Here is a 22,414-nt window from a genome sequence, read left to right on the forward strand (position 1 = left end):
ATAAGTATCATCAATGTCGAGATGAGCCTATAGAACTATACATTGTAAACAAAACACTGTATCTTGGTATCCTTAGGTTGGAAATGCTTTTAGTAATTCTGATGCAAAAGCAGAGCTGGAGACCATTGCTACCAAATCAACAGATGTGTTTCGAGTGGACAACTTTCAGGCTCTAGATGGGATCAAGGATGCTTTGAAGAACAGTATCAAAGTTTCAATTTCAATTGAAGGTATAGTTCCAAAGTCCACATAAAATCTCAACAAGAAAAACATCACTTTTTTTAGATGAATAATTGAGTCGACTTGTTTTATTTTGTCTTTACAGGATCTCAGACAAGTGGGGATTCACTGAAACTGGAAATGGCTCAAGAGGGATTCAGTGCTGCTTATGTACCTGGGGTAATCAGAAACATTATGCAGTTAAATGGAATTGCAGTTGTCATTCCTTTTGTTTTTGTTGTTGACAAAACTATTTTAAAGAGTGTGTGCACATGTTCAGTAAAAATATTCTTTTGACAAACAGCAACACAGTAAACAATGCGCGCACACCTACAGTATGACAAACATGCATGTGTGTACAGTATGCTCACATAAGACAGACAGAAACACACACACACACACACACACACACACACACACACACACACACACACACACACACACACACACACACACACACACACACACACACACACACACACACACACACACACACAGACAGGCACGGACAGTCGGACACGGACACAGAGAGAAAGTTGTTACTGAGTGTAATATTGTAAATCTTAAGTTTCTACAAGACCCTAACAATCAAAACAATGGAAGCACAGTATACACTACAAAATATAGTAAAACATTATCCATAAAAATGATATTTTACTGTATCTATACTATAGGGAGGATTCCAGATGGCAGCTGTTGGTGCCTTCCAGTGGAAGGGAAGCTACCAGGAAGTCTCAGCAGAAGGCCAGAGGGAAGACGTCAACAACCTCACAGACATAGATCCTGACAGTTATCTTGGTGAGAAAGTAAAACATCTGCCTCTTATTACATTACTGTATAGTATGCAGTGACCACCAAATATTGAAATGTTGACTCTGTATATTATAAATAATTAAATACTTTAATGTTTTATCAATGTTGCGTCTATTAAATTAGAGTTCTAGGGATGGCTTCTCATTAAGACAGTATTGTGATAATCAGCTTACGCAGCCCAAACATAATGAAGTATTACAAAAAATGTATTACAAAAAATGTTAATGTTTACTCTGTGCTGTTTTCTCCTAGGTTACTCCATGGCAATTGCCATAGGAGAAAGTGGCACGGTTCTCACCGTTTTAGGTGCTCCAAGATATAAACACATGGGGATGGTAATGGTGTTCAACTCCACAAAAAACATCCAAAACAAAACCATCCAAAAGATTGACCCCTCGACAGATCCACAGGTTTGTGTTCAAATATTGTTCACAGAACATGAAGGAAATGTCCTTATTCCTACTTTGAATATTGTTTTCTGGATTGCTCAGTTTCAGATTGGAGCATATTTTGGGGCAGAGGTTTGTACCATGGATGTGGATCAAAGTGGATACACTGACATCATCCTCATATCTGCTCCTACATTCACGGAGAGAGATCGAGAAGGCAGTGTTTACGTCTGTAGCCTTACTGGCGGGGTCAGTGTTTTTACTTTCTGTCATCAGATTCATCATACATCAGTTTGACCTCAGGTATGAGAATAGAAATTAGAATTCATTCTAATTTTGATTTTTGTTTTTCCCCAGGGAGTTGAATGTCCATTCGATGGTCAATCAGTGTTGAAAGGTGTTGCAGGAGAAAGAGGGAGGTTTGGTTCCTCTCTTGCTCCACTGCCTGACCTCAACAGTGATGGATTCAATGATTTGGCTGTGGGAGCTCCACTAGAGAATGATGGTCAAGGAAGCATCTATATTTTCCATGGTGATGGAAGAAGAACAATCAATCCCATGTGTACACAGGTGTGTGAGAGTCAAAGGTTAATCCAGTTTCCATGGATTCATGCAACATTCTGTTTTTGATGGACAGGTATGACCCAGGTATTAAAACTTGATCTCTTAAAATATTGTCTTTCCTTTTTTTTCCTTGTGTAGAGAATCCCTGGCTCTGATGTTCAGCCTGGACTGCGGTTCTTCGGTCTGTCCATTAGCCAGTCTTCTTTTGACCTCAGTGGAGACGGGCTGCCTGACTTAGCAGTGGGTTCGAAGGGTGCTGTCCTTCTACTCAGGTAAATATAAAGAATGGTGTAATTCTATCCCTGGTGTTATTTTGTAAGACCTCAAACATGATAAAGAAAAAAAAAAGAAAGGAAAAAGATTATCCCATTTCCAACAAATCTGAAAGACTATAGCACAATAATTTTTTACCGGACCTAAAAGTAAAATGACAATTTCAAAAGTGCCATCAGAATATGCTACCCGCAGAGCGCATATCCGCTAGGCTGGGTTGCATGGTATTTCTATGACATACGGTAAAACTTAGCATTTGTGGCACACTATGCTTTATTGCAGCATGTGCTTTTTGGAGGTGCACTCTATAGAGGCATGCGATTCAAGATACAATTAGGGGTTGATTGGATGTACTGTAGCATTCCCGTTTTAAAGCCTATTGAACAGGCAAACAGTATGTAATGTCAAAACCCTGTTTGACGATATCATGTACCTATTTTGGTGGGGGGAAGGGGGCACGTCATGGGGCCCCCAGCGTGTCTCAAAGCCAGTCTCGAATTCTGTTTGTAATGGAATTACTTTTAGCAAGCAACTTACTCGGAGTTCCGACAAGATGGCGACCGAGTAGGACGCGTTTGTTGAGCTCTGTGGAGGTGCATAGTTTTCACATTTTTTAAGCCCATTTTTTACTGCCTTTATAGTTCTTTTGAGACTTTAAACGCCCAAAACACTGGTGAGCGTCTGTTTTTGCAGTTGTTTCGTGTTTCATGCCGAATACGATTAACACGAGGTCGAGGAGTACCAGGTCTCCGACCGCAAACGCCGACAACATGGCCGGCGCAATGCAGGGCGACGCTGACGCTCCGGTTACAAAGAGCATGCTGCGCGAGGTCCTCAAGGAATCACTGAAAGAGTTTATGGATGGTTTTATTCAACCCATGATGCTTGGCTTGGAGAAGAAATTACTGAAGAAGATTGATGACTTCGGAAAGGAGCTGCGTCCTGCAGTCGCCACGCTGAACACGACCGTGGCTGAACATGGGGAGGCCATTGAGAACTTTGGTTCCTCCATGGACAGTTTGCAGATGTGTATCACTGAATTGGAGAGAAGATGTGCTAATCTGGAGGAGAAGCTCGTCATAGCAGAAGACCGGAGTCGTAGGAACAACATAAGAGTGATTGGGATCTCTCCTGGGCTAGAAAAGGCTGACCCAGTGGCCTTTATCCAGTCTTTTTTGCAGAAAACATTCCCCGACGAGTTTCCCGACTCCCCCCCGGAGGTGGATCGTGCTCATCGGACCGGCAATCCACGTTCTGATAAGCCAAGGGCTTTCCTGGCAAGGATCCATTTTTTCCGGGTAAAGGAACGCATACTCCAGCTCTCCAGGAAAGCAGGCCAACTGACATACAATGGCAAAAAGGTGTATATTTTCCCCGACTGGTCTGCTGAAACATCAAAGAGAAGGGCAGCTTTCGGGCCAGTAAAGGAATTCCTACGTTCCATCACCGCGGAAGGAGTTAAATACGGAATAAGGCACCCGAGCAAATTCTGGATAACCGTGGATGAGGCGACTTCTACTTTCAACTCACCCAAGGAAGCTCTGGCCTTTTGCAAGGATAAGTTCAAGACTCCAGGTGCTGTTGACGAGACTCTAGCTACGCAGGATGATGAGACGACAGTTACAGAGAACTAACTTTTACCAGGGACACTTTTGCTTTCGTGATCGCGTGCTTTCAAACACATTCTGCCGATGTGATATCCTTTTGCCTTTAATGGACTGTTGGTAAGCTGGCTGGGACTTTGGAGATGACTTTTACGCAGCGTCTTTCTTTCCTCACTCTCTCCTCCTCCTCCTCCCCAAAGGGTGAGTTGTTAATGTAAGCCTACTTATTGTTTTGGACTCATCATCTGACTTGACGTTGTGTTTTCAAGTGTTTCGTTTCATAATACCTATTTTATTTGTTTTATTTTTTAACAAGATCTGTAAGCAGATGGGTGTTACTCGTTTTAATTTAGGTTACCGCAAGGAGAGAGGATTTAGGGCTGCTAAAGCTATAAGCATAATTCACTGTCTTTTTTGTTTGAATATAATGGACATTGTTCTTGTTATTATTGTATTCCTTTTCTTTGCTCTTATTGAGCGTTGTGCTGCTTACTATATAGGTCTAGAGGGGTTTATCTCTCTCTGTTAAGCTCTGTCTAACGTGTTCCGTGTCGCGGTTCGGACGGAGCCTGCTCTCTCTCTCGTCTTCCCTCTATGTCTCTCTATCTATCTCGGCTTTCCCTCTCTCTCTCTCTCTCTCTCTCTCTCTCTGGCTCTCTCTCTCGCTGTGTGTGTGTGTGTGTGTGTGTCTTTCTCTCTCTCTCTCTCTCTCTCTCTCTCTCTCTCTCTCTCTCTCTCTCTCTTTCTGTTAGGTAATGGCGGCTATGTTGGTTGTTAGTTTATGGGTCGTTTATGCCGCCTAAAACGCTACTTTCTCAGGTAGGAGGGCGAGACTGGGCTTTGGCCTTTGTATTGAGTAATGTAGCCTACTGTTTAAGGTGAAACAGATATAAATAATATGGTCTAAATTGTGAAGGCTCCGCGGTTCCAGAGACCACTCACTCTCCCGCCCTTTCTCTATGTCTCTCTACCTATCTCTGCTTCTCCTCTCTCTCTCTCTCTCTCTCTCTCTCTCTCTCTCTCCCTGGCTCATTGACTCGTTCTTTTTTTTTTCTAATCTCAATAGCTGGCGGATGTACGATCTCGTGGCGCGTTGGCTCTACGTGCTTGTGGATCCGCTGTCTGGGGGGGGGGGGGGGGGGGGTAGTTATTTACCTACTTTACTTGCTGTCTTCTAAAATGTTAATTTCTTGATGGGGGGAGAGGGGAGCTCTGTATTGGGATATTTATTTTGTAGTCGTGATTGGGTAGGTTCACTGTTTGAAGTATGGTAGTTTACTGTTTAAGACGGAAACAGACTTAACTAATATGATTGACATTTATCTAAGTTTGCACTGGCCTTTTGGGCATGTACAGGGAGCTGTATATGGCGCAGTATGCATTATGTGTGCTGTGTTGTATATGGTTTCCTGATCATACATAACTGTGTTTTATGTAAATACTTATGTATACAGACTTTTCTTTTCTTTCCTTTTTTTCCCCCTTCTAATTAGTAATTGTGGTTTGTATGCATGGATGCATGGGGGGGCTGTATGTGGCGCAGTATGCATTAACACTGTGTGTGCTTTGCTGCATATGGCCCCCCGGATGTGCTTTTAATTTCTATTTCTAACTACATATGTAAGTGCATATATTTTTTATATCATATACACTGATTTCCTTTTTTATTTATTTTTATTATTAATATTATATTAGTGCCTTGTCGTGGTGACAGCCTTATTTCCACTTATCTGTCACAAGTGTTTGGTTATTTGCATTAACGTGGCTTATAGGGCTTTATCACATTCTAAGTGGGCCTAATGCTGGACTGATTATTATTATTACAGTTGTTATAGTCCCCTCAATTTTTTTTTTCCTTTATTCTTTTCTTTTTTCTCTCCCCCTTCTTTACTAGAAATGTTAACATACCATTCTCATTTATTTAAGTGATATGAAGTGGGGAGATTGATCATAATTTGAGCTGATGGAATGTTTGAGAGCTATTCAGCCACAAGAAGGCACTTTTTTGTTGTTGTTGTTTTTACTTTGGTGATCTGTTATATATTTACATAACCACCAGAGGGCAATGTATGGTTACTTTTGGGCAGTTACTTGTTTGCACTCTCTGACAGAGTGAAATGAAGGTTGACTAATAGGTTGATGGGGTGGGGAACTGTTTTTGTGCACTCTGATGCTAATGGGGTTTTCCCCCTCAAGCTTCAATGTTATGTGTTTTTTTATGTTTGTTTGATGTTGCTTTTTCCTTTCTGTTCCTTTTGGGGTTGTTTTGTTTTTCTGTTGGGAAGGTTTGTTGTGAGGGACCAACTAGGAAATTCTAAAATGTTCTACTGTGCTTGCTGTGCGTATGGTTTGAACCACAATTATGACAGAATATAAATTTCTAAGTTTCAATGTAAGGGGAGCGAATATACCGCATAAGCGAACCAGCATTTTGGGGGTTTTGCGATCTAAATCAATTGACTTTGCATTTATACAGGAGTCTCATCTTTTAAAAGAGCATTCCAACCGATTGGCTAATAAACATTATCGTGTTTTAGCCTTTTCAGCTGCTTCTTCCAAAACCAAGGGAGTAGCCATATTGGCTAGACGTAACCTTAGGTTGGATTTTTTGGGTGATTGGTCTGACAGTGACGGGAGGATAGCTGTTGCTAAAATCCGCTTGGAGGGTAAAATGCTAGCACTAGTCTCTGTGTATGCTCCAAATGTTTTAGACAAAGAGTTTTACAAATTACTAACTAAAACCTTATTGGAACTGACGGATTTCAAAATCATTGTTGGTGCTGACTTCAATGCAACATGGCAACATAACCTAGATAGATCCACTGGGGTAGAAAGCAGAGAACAAGCACTAGCGTCTGCAGAACTACGTGCTTGGGCAAACTCAACTGGCTTACTCGACATCTGGCGTTTAATGAACCCAACGGTTAGAGATTTTTCTTTTCTGTCGGGTAGGCATGCTTCATTCTCTAGGATCGATTACGTTTTTGCCCCTGTTAGCTTGTTTCATAAAATTGCCAAGGTAGAGTTGCTCCCAATGTCACTCTCGGATCACAAGGCGGTGCTGTGTGTTGCTTCACTGAAACAGGTTATAGATAGAGCTCCTAGATGGCGGTTTAACACCACACTGCTGCGCGATGCGGCATTTGTAGCTCAGTTTCAAACTGGTTTGCGTGAATTTATAAATATCAATACAGGCTCAGTTGAGGATCCCAGAATTCTTTGGGATGCAATTAAAGGCTTTATCAGGAGTAATACAACCCTCTATGCGTCCACTCAGAGAAAATTAAGGTCAGCCAAACTGGTGGAATTGGAATCTCGGTTTTCTACTTTGGATAATTCTCTCCAAAATAACTTTGATGTTAGTACAGCAACTCAGAGGGAGCTAGTTAAGAAAGAAATTAACTCCATTCTCAAGCGCCGCTCAGAATTTCAAATGAAACGCACAAGGCAAAACTACTATTTTAATAGTGCAAGACCCAGTCACTTACTGGCTTTACGTCTTAGATCCAATGAGCATTTTGCTGATATTGTTAGTGTCAAATCAACAACGGGAGCCATGGTTACAGAACCCAAAGAGGTCAATGCCACGTTTCGTGCTTTTTATGATGAGCTCTACACCTCCGAGGTCATTCACGATGATGCAGTATGCAATAATTTTTTATCCAACATACAGTTACCAACCCTTAGCGAGGCGGATGCGGAAGCCTTAGATAGACCGCTCCATCTGGCGGAATTACAGGAAGCTGTGCTCGCAATGCGTAGGGGCAAGTCGCCTGGTTTGGATGGGATACCCCCTGAACTTTATGCCATCTTTTGGGAAGATCTAGGTCAGCTGATGCTAGACATGTTTCGATATGCAATTGAAAGTGGCTCTTTCTCCAGGGATGTGAATGTAGCTATTATATCATTATTGTTGAAGAAGAACAAGGATCCCACAGATTGCGCAAGCTATAGACCGCTTTCACTTTTGAATTCTGATCTAAAAGTTTTTGCTAAGGTGCTTGCGCGTCGCTTGCAGGGTTTTATGACCACCTTAGTACACTGTGATCAGACAGGTTTCATAGGAACTAGACTAGCCTCTGATAATGCTAGACGACTATTGCATATCATCGATAGGGCTAAGGAGCTGAGGACCCCCGCCGCAGTGTTGTCGCTCGATGCGTTGAAGGCATTTGATCGTCTGGAATGGTCTTACCTGTGGGCTGTACTAGATAAAATGGGATTTGGTGCTTCATTCATACATTTTGTTAAAGTACTTTATTCTAATCCGTCAGCGATGGTCCTAACCGGTAAGATCTGTTCGCCGCTATTCACGATTGGCAGATCTTCGAGGCAGGGTTGTCCCCTTAGTCCTCTCCTTTTCGCACTTTCACTCGAACCCTTGGCTCAGACAGTGCGTCAGTCTGCAGATATTACTCCTGTTTCGATTAACAACACACAGCATCGCATTTCCCTATATGCTGACGATATTCTACTGTTCATTGAGAATGCACCACAGTCAATTACTCACGTCCTTCAAATCTTTGATCAGTTCAGTTCCATTTCCGGCTACAAAATTAATTGGACGAAGTCAGCCCTTCTACCTCTAAATGATCAGATGAGATCTGCTATCCTGCCGCCCATAATCCCAGTAGTAAGCCAATTCAAATATCTTGGCATAGATATTTTCCCCTCTCTTCAGGCTATTGTTAAGAACAACTATGGTGACACTCTAAATAAGATTTGTCTTGATTTAGATAGATGGTCATCTTTGCCCAACTCTCTCCAAGCTCGAGTTTCAATCATAAAGATGAATGTTCTTCCTAGGGTTAACTTTGTAAGCTCTATGCTCCCTTTGCCACCACCGCCGCAATACTGGAATAAGCTTCACTCTTCGATATCTAAGTTTGTGTGGAAAGGGAAACGCCCTCGTCTTAAACTTTCTCTATTACAACGTGCTAGAGATGATGGCGGCCTTTCATTGCCCAACTTTAAATTTTATTATTGGGCCTTCACGCTCCGCCCCCTTTTAAATTGGTTTAACCCAGCAAATAAGGTTTCTTGGAGAGAGCTTGAGGAGAGTTTAGTGCAGCCTGTTGAATTGAGAGATCTTATCTATTCAAACATAACTACACATCAATGCAAAGTTCGCTTTGGACCTATCATTTCTCATTTAGTGGCAGTATGGAGAGCAGCTGAAAAGATGTGTAAGATTGATTGTAAATGGAACTTATTTTCCCCAGTGTTCAATAATCAAAGACTTTTAATCGAGGATCGCCCCATTCGCTTTCCAAGGTGGAGGGCTAAGGGGATTCGTACATTAGGGGACTTATTTGATAGAAATGGTTTACGACCTTTTCGAGATTTGTGTGACATCTTCAATCTGCCTGGAAATACCCTTTTTTTCTACTTCCAACTGAGAACGTCCATGAGGACCTATGGGGTCCCATGGCAAGCTCCCCTTAGATTGCACCCCTTCCATGAGTTTATCTGTGATGGTAACAGAACAAGAGGTTTGGTTTCCACCCTCTATGGTTTTTTATTAGACTGTAGTTATGGGCCCCTATCTGTTGATACTGTTTGGAGGAATGATGTACCAAATTTGGACCCTGACTTTTGTTGGGACACAGTGTGGTCTAACATTAGGCTATCTTCTAGAAATCCAGACCATCAACAAATTCATTTAAATTTTGTTCATCGGACTTATTTAACTCCCCGCAGACTATGTGCTATGAGGATTTTGAATAATCCCAACTGCACTCTCTGCGCCTCAAATAGTATTGGTACCTTCCTTCACATGGTTTGGGAATGCCCAAATGTGTCGTCATTCTGGAATATGGTTGCCTCAAAACTTTCAACTATTTTTAGTATTAATATCATATCTTCTCCTTCTTTATTTTTACTAAATGACGTCTCACAGTTGCAACTAAACAATATACGCAAGCGCATCTTCTTTGCTGGATTAACGGCGGCGAAGAAGATGGTAGCTACGCGGTGGAAACCTCCTCATACGTTAACGTTTCGCCAGTGGGCCTTAACCTTTCTAGATATAGTATATTTAGAGCAGTCGATAGCAAGGTTACACGGAGCAAAAGAAGAAAACATTAATATGTGGTCGGACATTGCAGATAAGCTTAAGGCTATGATTCAAGAAATCACTATATAGTGGTAACAGCCTAGCACAGGCATGCACTATTGTACATTCCGTGTTGGTCCGGGGAAAGGGGGTGGGTGGGTTTTCTTTTCCTTTTCTTGTTTTGCTATTGTTTGTGTTTGTCTGTTAATTGCATTTTTCTTTTGATTAATGTTTTACTTTTTCTTGTTCTATTCATATGTATGTCTCTAATTTCATGTTATGGAAAATAAAAATAATTGATAACAAAAAAAAAGCAAGCAACTTACTCTAATTGTATTGCTCTCTCATTTCCAGATCCAAGCCAATAGTAATGGTGAAAGCACAGGTGACATTCAGCCCAAACAAGATCCCCACCAACAACCCAGACTGCAATTCTCCCTCGAACACCACGGCTAATGTCTGCTTCATTATGACTAGCGACTCTGTGGAAACAGGTATAACAGGTATAGAGCCATTTTGAGCAGTGGTCACACCCAGGGGCGTCACACCAGATTCTGGGCCCTGGGTACAAGGATTCACTGCGGGCCCCCCAAGAATGTTAACTGTTGAAAAATAGCAGATATACAAGCTCACAGCGCGCTGCAAGCTTGTATATCTGCTATTTTTGAAAAATCGTGAAAATGTGTGCAAGAAACCTATGTCAAGGACCCCCAAGATGATATGTATTTGGCCACGGACCCCGATCTCATAATATTTAGTTCCAGGGACCCCCAGAAGCAGAATTTGAGTTAGAAATGTTCGCTTAAAAAATACATATATTCAAAGATTTTCACACATTTTCAAAAATAGCAGATCTACAAGCTCGCAGCGCGGCACCTGTGAGCTTGTATATCTGCTATTTTTCAGTAGATAAAGTTATTAGGGCCCCTACACCTTGGGCCCCAGTAACTCAGTCCCACTTTCCTACCCCTTGTGACGCCCCTGGTCACACCACTCCTATACAGAGCTGTGTGTGTATGCGTGTCTGTACGTAGCCTGCAATACCTCTACTGACCACACACACACGTTAAGGGAGGGGCGCTGTTGTTCGGGCCAGGCACACTCGCTCGCTCGCACGCACGCACGCACGCACGCACGCACGCACACACACACACACACACACAGCCTCCACTGCTCAGTTCACACAGGTGTGTTTTTTTTAATACTTTAATGTAAAGAGAAACGTTTTAATCAAAGTCTAAACTGTTCCAGCTCAAGCACAGATTATTTACACGTTGACACTGGATTCAAACCGCCCGATCCCAAACAACCGTGCTTACACCAAGACACCAAAACAACGAGTGCTGTTCAACACTTTTACCCTTGACATGGAAAAGCCACACTGCTTTTCACAAGAATTCAACATTGAGGTAGGTTGGTAACGTATATGTAATAAATAAATAATAAATGAGAAATCACATTTATTATTTGACTGAATCTTTTCATGAAAATGCTCTGTCGTTGCAGGCTTGTCCAGTGGATGCTCTGAAAGAACTTTCTAATGAACTTAGATTTACCTTTGAAGGTGCATCTTCAGACAAACTCAGTCTAAGCCTTGCACAGAAAGCTCAGAAAACCACCTATCATCCTGTAAGTTACCATTAAATGATGCCTTAATCCGTCTCTCTGTCTGTCATTACATGACCATTTCTGTAAATTTCAAAGATCATCATTGGAGAATAGACAGACTACTACCACTGCCTTGAGAGCTTGATATTTTGCCTAAATTCGATAGAGAACAGTTACAGAGACAGGAAACGGGGAGAGAGTTGGGGAGTGACATGTAGCAAATCTGCTGCAAGGCATGCGTAATCGAAACACACCTTAACCATTTGGACATCGGCCAAGTGGTTCACACAGCTTGTTAGACCATCATCTCATTGTTACTGTATGTGATCAACACTGTTGACTTCCTCCCTTGTACCACAGTTGGGGTTTCAAATCAACTGTGGCACAGATGACCTATGTACTGACAACCTCAAGGTTGATTTCAACTTTACCAGGTGAGACATAATAATAGTAAAGATGTCCTATAAGTATGTGGTTACAGGGTTGATGAGCGAGTGCTGGATCCATCATACTGTACATAGGAATGAGACCTGCTTGATACCTGTATCAAAACAAGAGTTTATGAGCACAGGAATGCTATGCAAATGATTTCTTTATTGTTACAATCATTGCCTTTGTACATTTACATCAGTAGCATAGACCAGTGGCTTTCAACCCTTTTCATATCAAGGCCCATTTATTCTGCATTTGAGCCACAGACCACCATTTCATGAGATTTAGCCTCTCAGACACAATATTTTGAATATTTTGTTATGGTTGGATAAGATTTTGTACACAATTCCAGGCTGTATTGATGTGGTACCATAAAACAAGCAAACATTGAGTGTCTACATTCTCCAATTATGTAGTCTTTTTGCCAGACCCATGAAATGGGTAGGCCTACATAAGCAAATGTCGGTCTGTCCGGTTTTTCTCCATAGATGGTCATGATGATGACATGATGATGACATGAGGGAGGGATAGACCGACAGACAAAGCCTTCATGTCATCACAATGACATGAGGGAGGGACAGACAGCCTATAAAGGGACAGACAGCCTATAAATGTACCATTAAATTTATAGGCCCAGAGGGTTGGCAGAACCGGTTGTGCCAGAACCGGGGTCTGGCACAACCAGGTTGACCTGGTCTAGTTTTAAATAGATGTTTAACAATAATCTAACTCTTGAGAGCATAAAATGAAACCAAATAGATTTGGTCATGTTACACTCTCAAGAATTAAAGATCTATAAGGGTAAGAACCACTGTCATAGATGACTGATTAAAGGGCGGGGCATTCATTCCCTATTTACATCATTCCAACTTGGGAATGATGTAAATAGAGAATGAATGCCCCGCCCTTTAATGCAACCCCCATTATACCTGTTGTCATAGGATATGTTTTGACCATCTGTTTGCCTGTGTCCATTTATGCCCATATATGGAGATATCTGTATCTGTTTGTCTGCGTCCATTTTATGCCCATATATGGAGATCTCTGCATCTGTCTGTCTGTCGGGCGGCCGAGCGTCTAGTCGGGCACCGGCCTACTCGGGAACGATGTAATTAGGGAATGAATGCCCACCCTTGGTCGCCCGAAGGGCAGCCGAGCTTCTAGTACATATATTATATATTGGCATATAGCAGCTATTGTTGCCTGGTAGCAGTTAATTCAGTGTTTGCGAATGCAACTTACATTTCAAGTCCAACAAGGCAAATTACTACTACTACTATCTACTACCTGGAGTTGTGACCATTAACCCTGAATGCAAAACAAATGTTGTGGGCTTGTTAGTAAAATCTAGTCAACTGTATTTAAAGCACTTTTAAGAACAACTCGGCTTGATCAAAGGGCTTTACAGCCTAACCACAGCCATAAACAACAAGACGCAGCTCAAATGCACAAATAATCAGGGGACAGCTAGGAGCACCAAGTCAGATGAAATGTTGGACTTGGAAGTAGAAGCCAGAAGGGGTTTTCAAGCTTTTAGATTGAAATGTGATTTATTCTATAGAATGCATATATAAAAAGAAAAAAACACATATTTCACCAAAAGATTATGTAGTGGTCTTTTGTTGCCATGTTACCTGAACTGTTTACTCAAGCAAGTAGCATTTCTTGGGTTGACCAGTAGAGGACGTTATAAACCCTATTTTGCCTTTCCCCTTATGATTCAACCTACTAAGCTAATTGAAACTAATTGAAAACTTTTTTTTTCTTTCTGTTTATGCATAATCATAATCAGCTCTACGGATGTCAAAGTGGGCATAGATGAACTGTTGAACGTAACGGTGTCAGTTGAGAACAGAGAGGAGAACTCGTACAACAGTCGTGTCACTCTCACATATCCTCGTGGACTCTCATACAGGAAGTTCACCAGACACGAGGTAAGGAATTATTCCCACTGTAACGTCAATGCAATATAACTGACCTCAAGTTCAGTGTGATTAACATGCATTGTGTTTTTTTGTCTTTACCAAGGGAAGAGTGGAATGTAACTCTATAGACAGTGAGGATGGTTCATCACAGGGGAAGAGTGACTGCACCATTGACAAGCCTATTTTCAAAACCAATGCCAAGGTTCAACTTTTAAGATTTCTAACCTATCTTCTGCTCACACACCTCTGCATTAAGGATAATCAGATAAATAACTTCCAAAATGTATGTTCTACTGTAGTGGTAGATGAATGCATTGGTTCAAAGCACTTTCTCTGATTTCTCTCATTCCATGCTAGGCTGTTTTCACGGTCTCCTATGGGATTGTTACCAACATCAGTGAACCTGTCAGAAAGATGCTGATCACTGCAAATGCCACAAGGTACAGTACATTTGTCTTTTGGAAAACCATGCACTGTGTGATTGTGTGCTTTATATTATTATATTAAGAACAATAATTTCTTTTCTGTTAAGTGAAAATCAGCATTCCCAAGAAAGTGAACTTTATCAACAGAAGGAGATTGATGTGAAGTACAGCGTTTCTCTATCCATTTCCAATCCAAGGTTTGCATTGTTCCTTGTCATTCACAAAGTCACTGTATTTTATTTTATTTTTTATTTATTTTTTGTTTATTTTGAATGGTTAGCAGATCAAACGATGTCAAGGTTTTATATTAAAAACAACTATTCTTAACATTTCCATTCAGTTCACTCTACACCAATTTCACTTTTGGAAGAAATGATCTGCAGACACCACTTCTGCAAGCAATTACGGTAAAATATGTTACGCAAATCTTTTAGCAATATAATTCAGCGTTTATGTTTACTGTTGTGACATCAAGCTACATCAAGGAATACCTAACACCTCTTTCTATCATCTTCTCTCAGGTTGAAAATACTGGGAGAGCCCTTAATGTTACTGTGGTCATCAAGGTGCCAGTGAGGTTTGGTGATAAAGACATCTGGATGAATCCTATAGAGGTAACTTCTGGGCCCTGGGTACAAGGATTCACTGCGGGCCCCCGCACAATTATTGTGTGCTTTAACTATTGAAAAATAGCAGATATACAAGCTCACAGCGCGGCACCGAGTGCTGCGTTGCGAGCTTGTAGATCTGCTATTTTTTTGAAAATGTGTGCAAGTCTTTAAATAGGTTTTTTGAAAAACCTATGTTTCTATGTCAGTGGTGCTCAAACCTTTTCATGTCAAGGACCCGCAAAATGATTTGTATTTGGCCACAGACCCCCATCTCAAAATATTTATTTCCAGGGACCCCCCAGAAGCAAAATTTGAGTTACAAATGTTCACTTAAAAAATACAAATATTCAGGCACACATTTCCACGACTTGCACAACGAAAAATAGCAGATATACAAGCTCGCATCGTGGCACTCGGTGCCGCGCTGTGAGCTTGTATATCTTTATTTTTCAATAGCTAAAGAATTTATAAAGGCCCCTCCACCTTGGGCCCTAGTAACTCAGTCCCACTTTTCCCCCACTTGTGACACCCCTGCATGTTGGAGCTCAAGCACACCACCCTGCAAACTGCTCTGTGTATTTCTCACGAGAGATTCATTTAAATGAGTTGTGCCTATATTTTCCAACGTTCAGATTCTAGGCTGCGACAGACTGAGACACGACGACACAAACACAACAACTCTCCCGGATTTTGGAGATAGCATCAAGCAAGATATTAAAGTGGTAAATATGTCTTGCCATCCACAGATTGCATAATATCATATCGTCAAAAATGTATGACTTTGTTTTAATCTCTCTTTTAATTGTCCATAGGACTGCTCTGTAGCCAGGTGTGCAGTGTTCAGATGCAATGTGTTCATGGTGAAAGATCAGCGGGACGTTTACCACATCTCTGCCAACCTGAGCTCAGGATGGATTGAGCAGGTAAATATCAATGTTTAAAATCTGTAGTGTTTATTCAATACGTAACAATGATCTCAATGCACTGCACAGGTAAAGTAAAGGATCAGTAGTGTTAAAACTACCTCAAGAATTACATTTACACTTTCAGTCAATAGACATTCATCAGCTATCTGTTGCCTGATGAATGAATGAAAAATAATAATACAGTCCAACCACCACAATAAGGGAAGACAATGTGCAGGACTATTCCTTTCTTTTTAGCATTGATCATTAAAATGACTAGGCCGATGCCCACTGGGAATGCATGCCCCTCCTGTTACGCAATACCCATTGTCAGGCCAGTACTCCATATGGGGGTTCACAGATTTATCAAGACTGTGTGTGCTGATCCAACCAATTTCATAATTGGTAAATTACTCTCCCTCAGGCGGTTTTTGAGATATGTGGCTGGGGACACACAGATGGACGGACGGAAATGCAAACATTTCGTACACAGATAGTTTAAAAGTATTAATTATAATATATGTAATATATTAGAATATATATAGTTTCCCCCATGTTAGACGGTGTGGGTGGGTGCAAATGTAAATCTGGGGATGTCACAGACAGTCTGTGCATCATTAATCAATACAGGGATTTTAGGGATGTATTCCTCGGTAGTGACACTTGTTAGGTGTACATGCATAAATGCAGCAATTAATTCCTTTATTACCATCATTATTACAACAAGCAACCAATGAATAACATACTGCAAGGATCAAAGTCTACAGAAGTTGTCATAAGAATATTTCTGCAATTGTACAATGATTGTAAATAGAGATTTATTAACCTTTACATTTAATGACTGTCTCATAATTGTCTCTGACAAAGACTGCTGCTCATCCTCTTCCCTCTTTGTTTCTGACCCCCAGATTGGTCTCCAGTCTGCCAAATTCAGCTTGATCAGCACAGCCACTCTGGACTATGACAGAGACCAATACATCTTCATTTCAGCAGAGTCTAATAACAATCCCCCTGTTCGAAAGGTAACATTGCATCTATATGTTAATTTCACTCTTTGGCATTCAGAAGACTTTGAATGTGATGTTAATTTAATTGTTCTTGTGACAACAACTCCTCAGATTGTGGCCACAGTAGAGGTGTACCCTGTGACAGACCTCACCAATGCGATCATTGGTGGAACCGTGGGAGGACTTGTTCTTTTGGCTTTGATCACTGCTGGCTTATTAAAGGTAATACACTGTAGGTAGTATGCTGTGTATATGATGAACATTCACTTGAAGGTATTATGGCTGTATCCTACTATTATACTATTACTACAACTATCCTACTATTAAATGTACAAAAATGTTAGTCCGATCTGAACTTGCACATTAGCATTGTCCATTGGCCTTATGCGAGGAGTGATGATCGCTTTCCCAAATTTAAGCATTTTTTTAGCATATTCACCCCACCCATACACGTGTGTGTGTGTGTGTGTGTGTGTGTGTGTGTGTGTGTGTGTGTGTGTGTGTGTGTGTGTGTGTGTGTGTGTGTGTGTGTGTGCGCGCGCGTGCGTGCGTGTATTTATATAGATAGATAGATATTACTATTATTATTATTATTATTATTATTGAGCGTTAAAGCTGCGCATAGCTGTACTTATACTACCTTTCCTATTCATGTGTATGTTGGTGTATCCTACTCTCAGGTTGGGTTTTTCAAGAGTCCTCAGTACACTACTGTTGATCAGGGTGGAGAAGAATAAGGTCCAGAAGGTCCAACAACCAGAGGAACAACAGAGAACATAAAGACACAGATCAGGGACTCAACCATCAATTTGTACTATTTATAACGCATTGAAGATAACGCATTGAAGAATAACTTTCTGTTCTATTGTTTACGATTATTACTTCATTGCTCATTCTTACAACACAGAGAAATTGTATTACATTATTGTCATTTCCATGTAAACCAGAACAATGTGAATATAGAGTTGTAAAACATTGTGCCACCTATACATTTCTTATACTCCGACTTGGGCAGGGGGGGGGTCTTATGTTATGCTATTTTAATCACTATTACTCACTGTGGGCAAGGTTTGCTTTCAATTATTTAATATAGGCTACATGTCTGTCTGTCTACTGGTCGATAAATCAAGGCCTTATTGAACGAAACCTTTTGAGACATCCAGAGTAGGGATGCATTGGAACTGTACTTTTGATGCCAATTTCAGTCAGTGGAAAATCAGTGGAAAAAAGATTGAGAACCACTGATCTAGAGGCATGTAGATACATCTGTCATCAGAAACATAAGCACAACCAGGGTTGATTAATAAATAATACATATTATATTCTGAAACTATGTTGTCAATTGTTTTTGCTTCCATATATGATCAAAAGCTTTATACAACAGCACACATTCTTGTCTATTTCACTGCAGTCTGCTGAATAAAATTAACTGTAACCTGCAGCGTGTGTGTTTGTTTTCAACTGTGTGCGTATAGTGCACATATTATGTGAAACGTATTATGGGGAGTAGTTGCCATAGATGAAATGTGAAAAATGCATGGCAAACATTTTTCCTTGACCTCTAAAGTGCACATACAAAGTTTTACAACTACAGTTATAGGTAAAAACATGAATAAACCTGTTAAAGTGCAACCATAAGGTTCATTTGAAAAGTGTAATTTCTTCCTTGGCCTAGTGGGAACTGGGAATGTGTGTTGCTGTGTTCATGATTTGAGGTACATTGTTCAAAACAGAGGCCAATCTTAGGCAATCAGGATGGAATATGAAAAATCTGAAAGAACCGTTTCGTCTAATGACTATAATAATAATAATAATAAAACTTTATTTGTATAGCACCTTTCATGACATGAAATGCAGCTCAAAGTGCTTTACAGAGCATAAAATGAAGCACACGTGCTTAGCAGAGAAAAAGTACAATAGAAATAAAAAATACATAAAAAAGAGATAAGTAAAATGATTACAATAAAGCAAGAAAAAATAAAAGCATAGAGCATTGAAGAACAATTTCAGAGCCGTGCGGACGTCAATAGCAGCATAGGGATTAAAAAATTTAGCTAAAAGCAAGAGTAAAGAAATAGGTCTTGAGCTGTGCTTTAAAGCTATCCACCGAGGCTGCCTGTCTTAGGTGTAGTGGTAGTTTATTCCAAGCTGTCGGTCCATAGAAGCAGAAAGCTGCTTCACCATATTTTTTATATGTCATTGTTGGCACCTCAAGTAGGTCTGCACTAGAGGACCTGAGTGGGCGGGTTGGAACATATCTATGCAGGCAGTTATAGAGGTACGAAGGTGCCAGACCATTTAGAGCTTTATAAACAAGTAAAAGAATTTTAAAATCAATCCTAAAAACAACCGGGAGCCAGTGTAGCGACGCTAAAACTGGAGTAATATGTTCTCTTATCTTAGTTTTTGTTAAAACTCTGGCTGCTGCATTTTGAACAAGTTGTAATCTGTCAGTTGTTTTCTTTGGCAGACCAGAGAGAAGTGCGTTGCAGTAATCAAGCCGAGAGAAAACAAAAGCGTGGATCAGCGTTTTTGCATCGTTCAGCGACAGATAGGCTCTAATTCGCGCAATATTTCTAAGGTGAAAGAAGGCAATCTTCGTGACATGATTAATGTGTGTATTAAAATTTAATTCAGCATCAATGATCACCCCCAGGTTCTTAACAGAGGTGTTATTTTCTTTAGCCAGGTTACCAAGTCTATTTATTATTGATTCTCTCTGGGCAGTAGAACCTATTATGAGAACTTCTGTCTTGTCCTCATTTAGCTTGAGAAAGTTCTCACTCATCCAGCATTTTATGCTGGACACGCACGTCAGCAATGGGTCTAGAGCACAGGGGTCGTCCGTAGCCACCGAAAGGTACAACTGGGTGTCATCAGCATAGAAATGGAAATTCACACCGTGAGCGGAAATAAGTTCTCCCAGCGGCAGTATATAGAGGGAGAATAATAAAGGACCAAGAATCGAGCCCTGTGGAATACCAGAGCAGATGTTGTGTTTGTTTGACTCGAAGTCAGCTAGATTAACAGAGTAGCTTCTGCCTGTCAGATAAGAGCAAAACCAGGACAGAGCTGTACCTGACAGTCCTACCCAGTGTTCGAGACGTTGTATTAGAATTGTATGGTCAATTGTGTCAAAAGCCGCCGATTGGTCCAGCAGTAGGAGAACGGACACATCTTTGTTATCAGCAGCCACCCTAAGATCATTAATAACTTTTAAAAGTGCAGTTTCTGTGCTGTGTCCTTTCCTGAAGCCGGATTGGAATTTGTTGTGCACCTTATTGTTCTGCAGAAACACATCCAATTGATGAAAGATAATTTTTTCTAGGACCTTGCCCAGAAAAGGCAAATTAGAGATGGGTCGATAATTATCCAGCACGGACGGGTCAAGGTTGGGTTTTTTGAGTAAGGGTTTAACTACAGCCGTTTTCAGTGAGTCTGGAAAGACACCTGATTGTATAGAGCTGTTTACTATTTTTAGGATATCTTCAATAACACAGTCTACAACCTCTTTAAGAAACGGCGTGGGTATTGCATCCAGCGAGCAAGAAGACGATGTCATTTGCGATATGGTTTTACGAAGTTCCTCTTCATCAATTGCACAAAATGATACTAGGCTCCCCCTAGATTTATCGATGCTTTTACACATGGCACCATTAACCGCATTTGCATTTGTGACAGTATTATTCGTAATACCAGCTCGAATGTTAACAATTTTGTTGTCAAAGAAGGATGCAAACTCATTACACTTTGCTTTAGAGGCAGGGAGTGACTGCTTGTAGGACTGGGGGGGGTTTAAAAGGCGTTCAATGGTAGAGAATAAGACCCTAGCATTGTTCTTATTCTCATTAATAATTCCGGAAAAATAGGCCTGCCTAGCCAGACGCATGGTTTTATTATAGGTGGCTGTTGACGCCTTAAATATCTGTAGGTGGATAGTTAATTTATTTTTTCTCCAAGCTCGCTCTGCTCTGCGGCATTGTTTTTTGAGTGAACGTATATGATCGTTTATCCAGGGTGTTACTTTGGAATTATATTTCTTTTTAGTTTTCATAGGAGCCACTATATCCAGAGCTGACTCCAATTTAAGATTAAAACGTTGAACCATATCATTTACTGAGGGAATATCAGGAAGGCGGGGTGCACACGCAAGAAGGCTGGCAAACTCTTCTGCTGCCGAGGAACCGAAAAATCTCTTTTTTATAGTATATTCTCTATTGTTTTTTTCTAGATCAGAGACAGTCATATTAAAACACAGTAAATAGTGGTCTGATAAATCAGGCTTAGCGATAATCCTGTCCATAGAAATATTTAGCCCTTTAGAGATCACAAGATCAAGGGTGTGGCCTTGATTGTGGGTTGGCCCGGTAACATGCTGATCAAAATCAAGGGAATGCAGTAACTGTAAGAAACTCATAGCTGTAAGATCAGTAACAGTGTCCACATGCAAGTTAGTATCACCAGCAATAAGGGTTCTCTCATAGTCCGTGGAACAGATAGATAGAAGTTCAGATATTTCTGTAAGAAATAAGGCTTTGCTACATTTTGGTGGGCGATATATCGTAATCATTAGAACAGAGGATTGACTCTCAAATAAGTTAGCTTGATATTCAAAGGATGAAAAACTTCCAAAGGACAGGCACTTGAATTTAAAAATGTCAGAGAAAATGTATGCCAAGCCTCCGCCTCTTTTTCCTTCGCGCACTGATTGAATAAAGTGATAGTTTGGTGGGCAGGCGACGCCAAGTGCAAAAGCTCCATCGTTGCCCAGCCATGTCTCTGTTAAAAAGATTATATCTAATTTCTCTTCACAGATTATATCATTTACAGAGGAGGATTTGTTTAAAAGTGACCTGATGTTAAAAAGTGCCAGGTTTATTTTATGACATTTTACTGTACTATAGCCCCTACAGGGAATGTAAGTTAAGTTAGCTAAATTAGCAGAGCCACTGCTTATCCTGGACTCTCTATTTGAAATTACAGTAGAAATGTTGTGAGCCTGCTTAATAAAAGCGCTTGAAGGAGCATCGGGTCCAGATACGTTAGTTGCTGGGTATAATGGACCCAGCTGACATCAACGGCAAAACGTATTGTCCAGCTGGGAGGCCTGGGTCTTCTGTCGATGTGGTCGTGGAGGGATGGGTGGGGGCGAAAGCACCCAGGCCACAGATTTCTGGGGCACGGCCGGGGCAATTTCAGGCGTTTTCAGGGATGGTGGTTGTGGTGCCGGGCGTTTGTCCTGTGGTGGTTGTGCCGCCGGGCCATTGACCGTGTGTCTGGCCGGGGTCATTTTTAACGCAGTGTTAATGAGTTCATTCATTCCATTCGTGAATTCTAGGAGAGGCATTGGAGATAGGGAGAAAGAGGAGGATTGGGGTGATGGGGCGGTTGTACCCGCCCCCTCCTCTTCCTCTGTCAACTCTCCGTTGTCAGTTGCCAGTTCACTTTGCTCACTGTTCGGGCCAGCCACGGCTGAAGCAGGGAATCCACAAAACTCTTCTTCATTACTGTCCTCTTCAAACATTTCCCTGAGTGACTCCAACTCTGCATTCATTCGTCTACTCCACTCTTCAGCGGAGATGTT

At 41.0% G+C, this 22,414-nt stretch overlaps 2 protein-coding genes across 2 annotated transcripts in view; both read left to right on the plus strand.

The window, feature by feature from the left end:
* LOC308303097 (integrin alpha-X-like) overlaps nucleotides 1-22,414 on the plus strand; it is a gene marked incomplete at both ends in the record, with an annotated part of 53,327 nt that overhangs the window by 5,864 nt on the left and 25,049 nt on the right. The window lies entirely within an intron of this gene.
* LOC308303797 (integrin alpha-M-like) lies at nucleotides 906-17,567 on the plus strand (the record flags this gene model as incomplete). Its single annotated transcript, XM_080748294.1, has 18 exons — nucleotides 906-1,017; nucleotides 1,285-1,442; nucleotides 1,524-1,670; nucleotides 1,779-1,991; nucleotides 2,124-2,257; nucleotides 10,272-10,411; nucleotides 11,169-11,326; nucleotides 11,424-11,546; nucleotides 11,886-11,959; nucleotides 13,750-13,891; nucleotides 13,986-14,084; nucleotides 14,240-14,322; nucleotides 14,783-14,921; nucleotides 15,551-15,640; nucleotides 15,731-15,841; nucleotides 16,732-16,845; nucleotides 16,942-17,052; nucleotides 17,511-17,567. 18 exons carry the CDS (start codon nucleotides 906-908, stop codon nucleotides 17,565-17,567), a joined length of 2,205 nt encoding a protein of 734 aa, XP_080604420.1.

This window comes from Nannobrachium achirus (assembly GCF_963921795.1).
Source record: "Nannobrachium achirus genome assembly, chromosome: 18".
NCBI classification, from domain to species: domain Eukaryota; kingdom Metazoa; phylum Chordata; class Actinopteri; order Myctophiformes; family Myctophidae; genus Nannobrachium; species Nannobrachium achirus.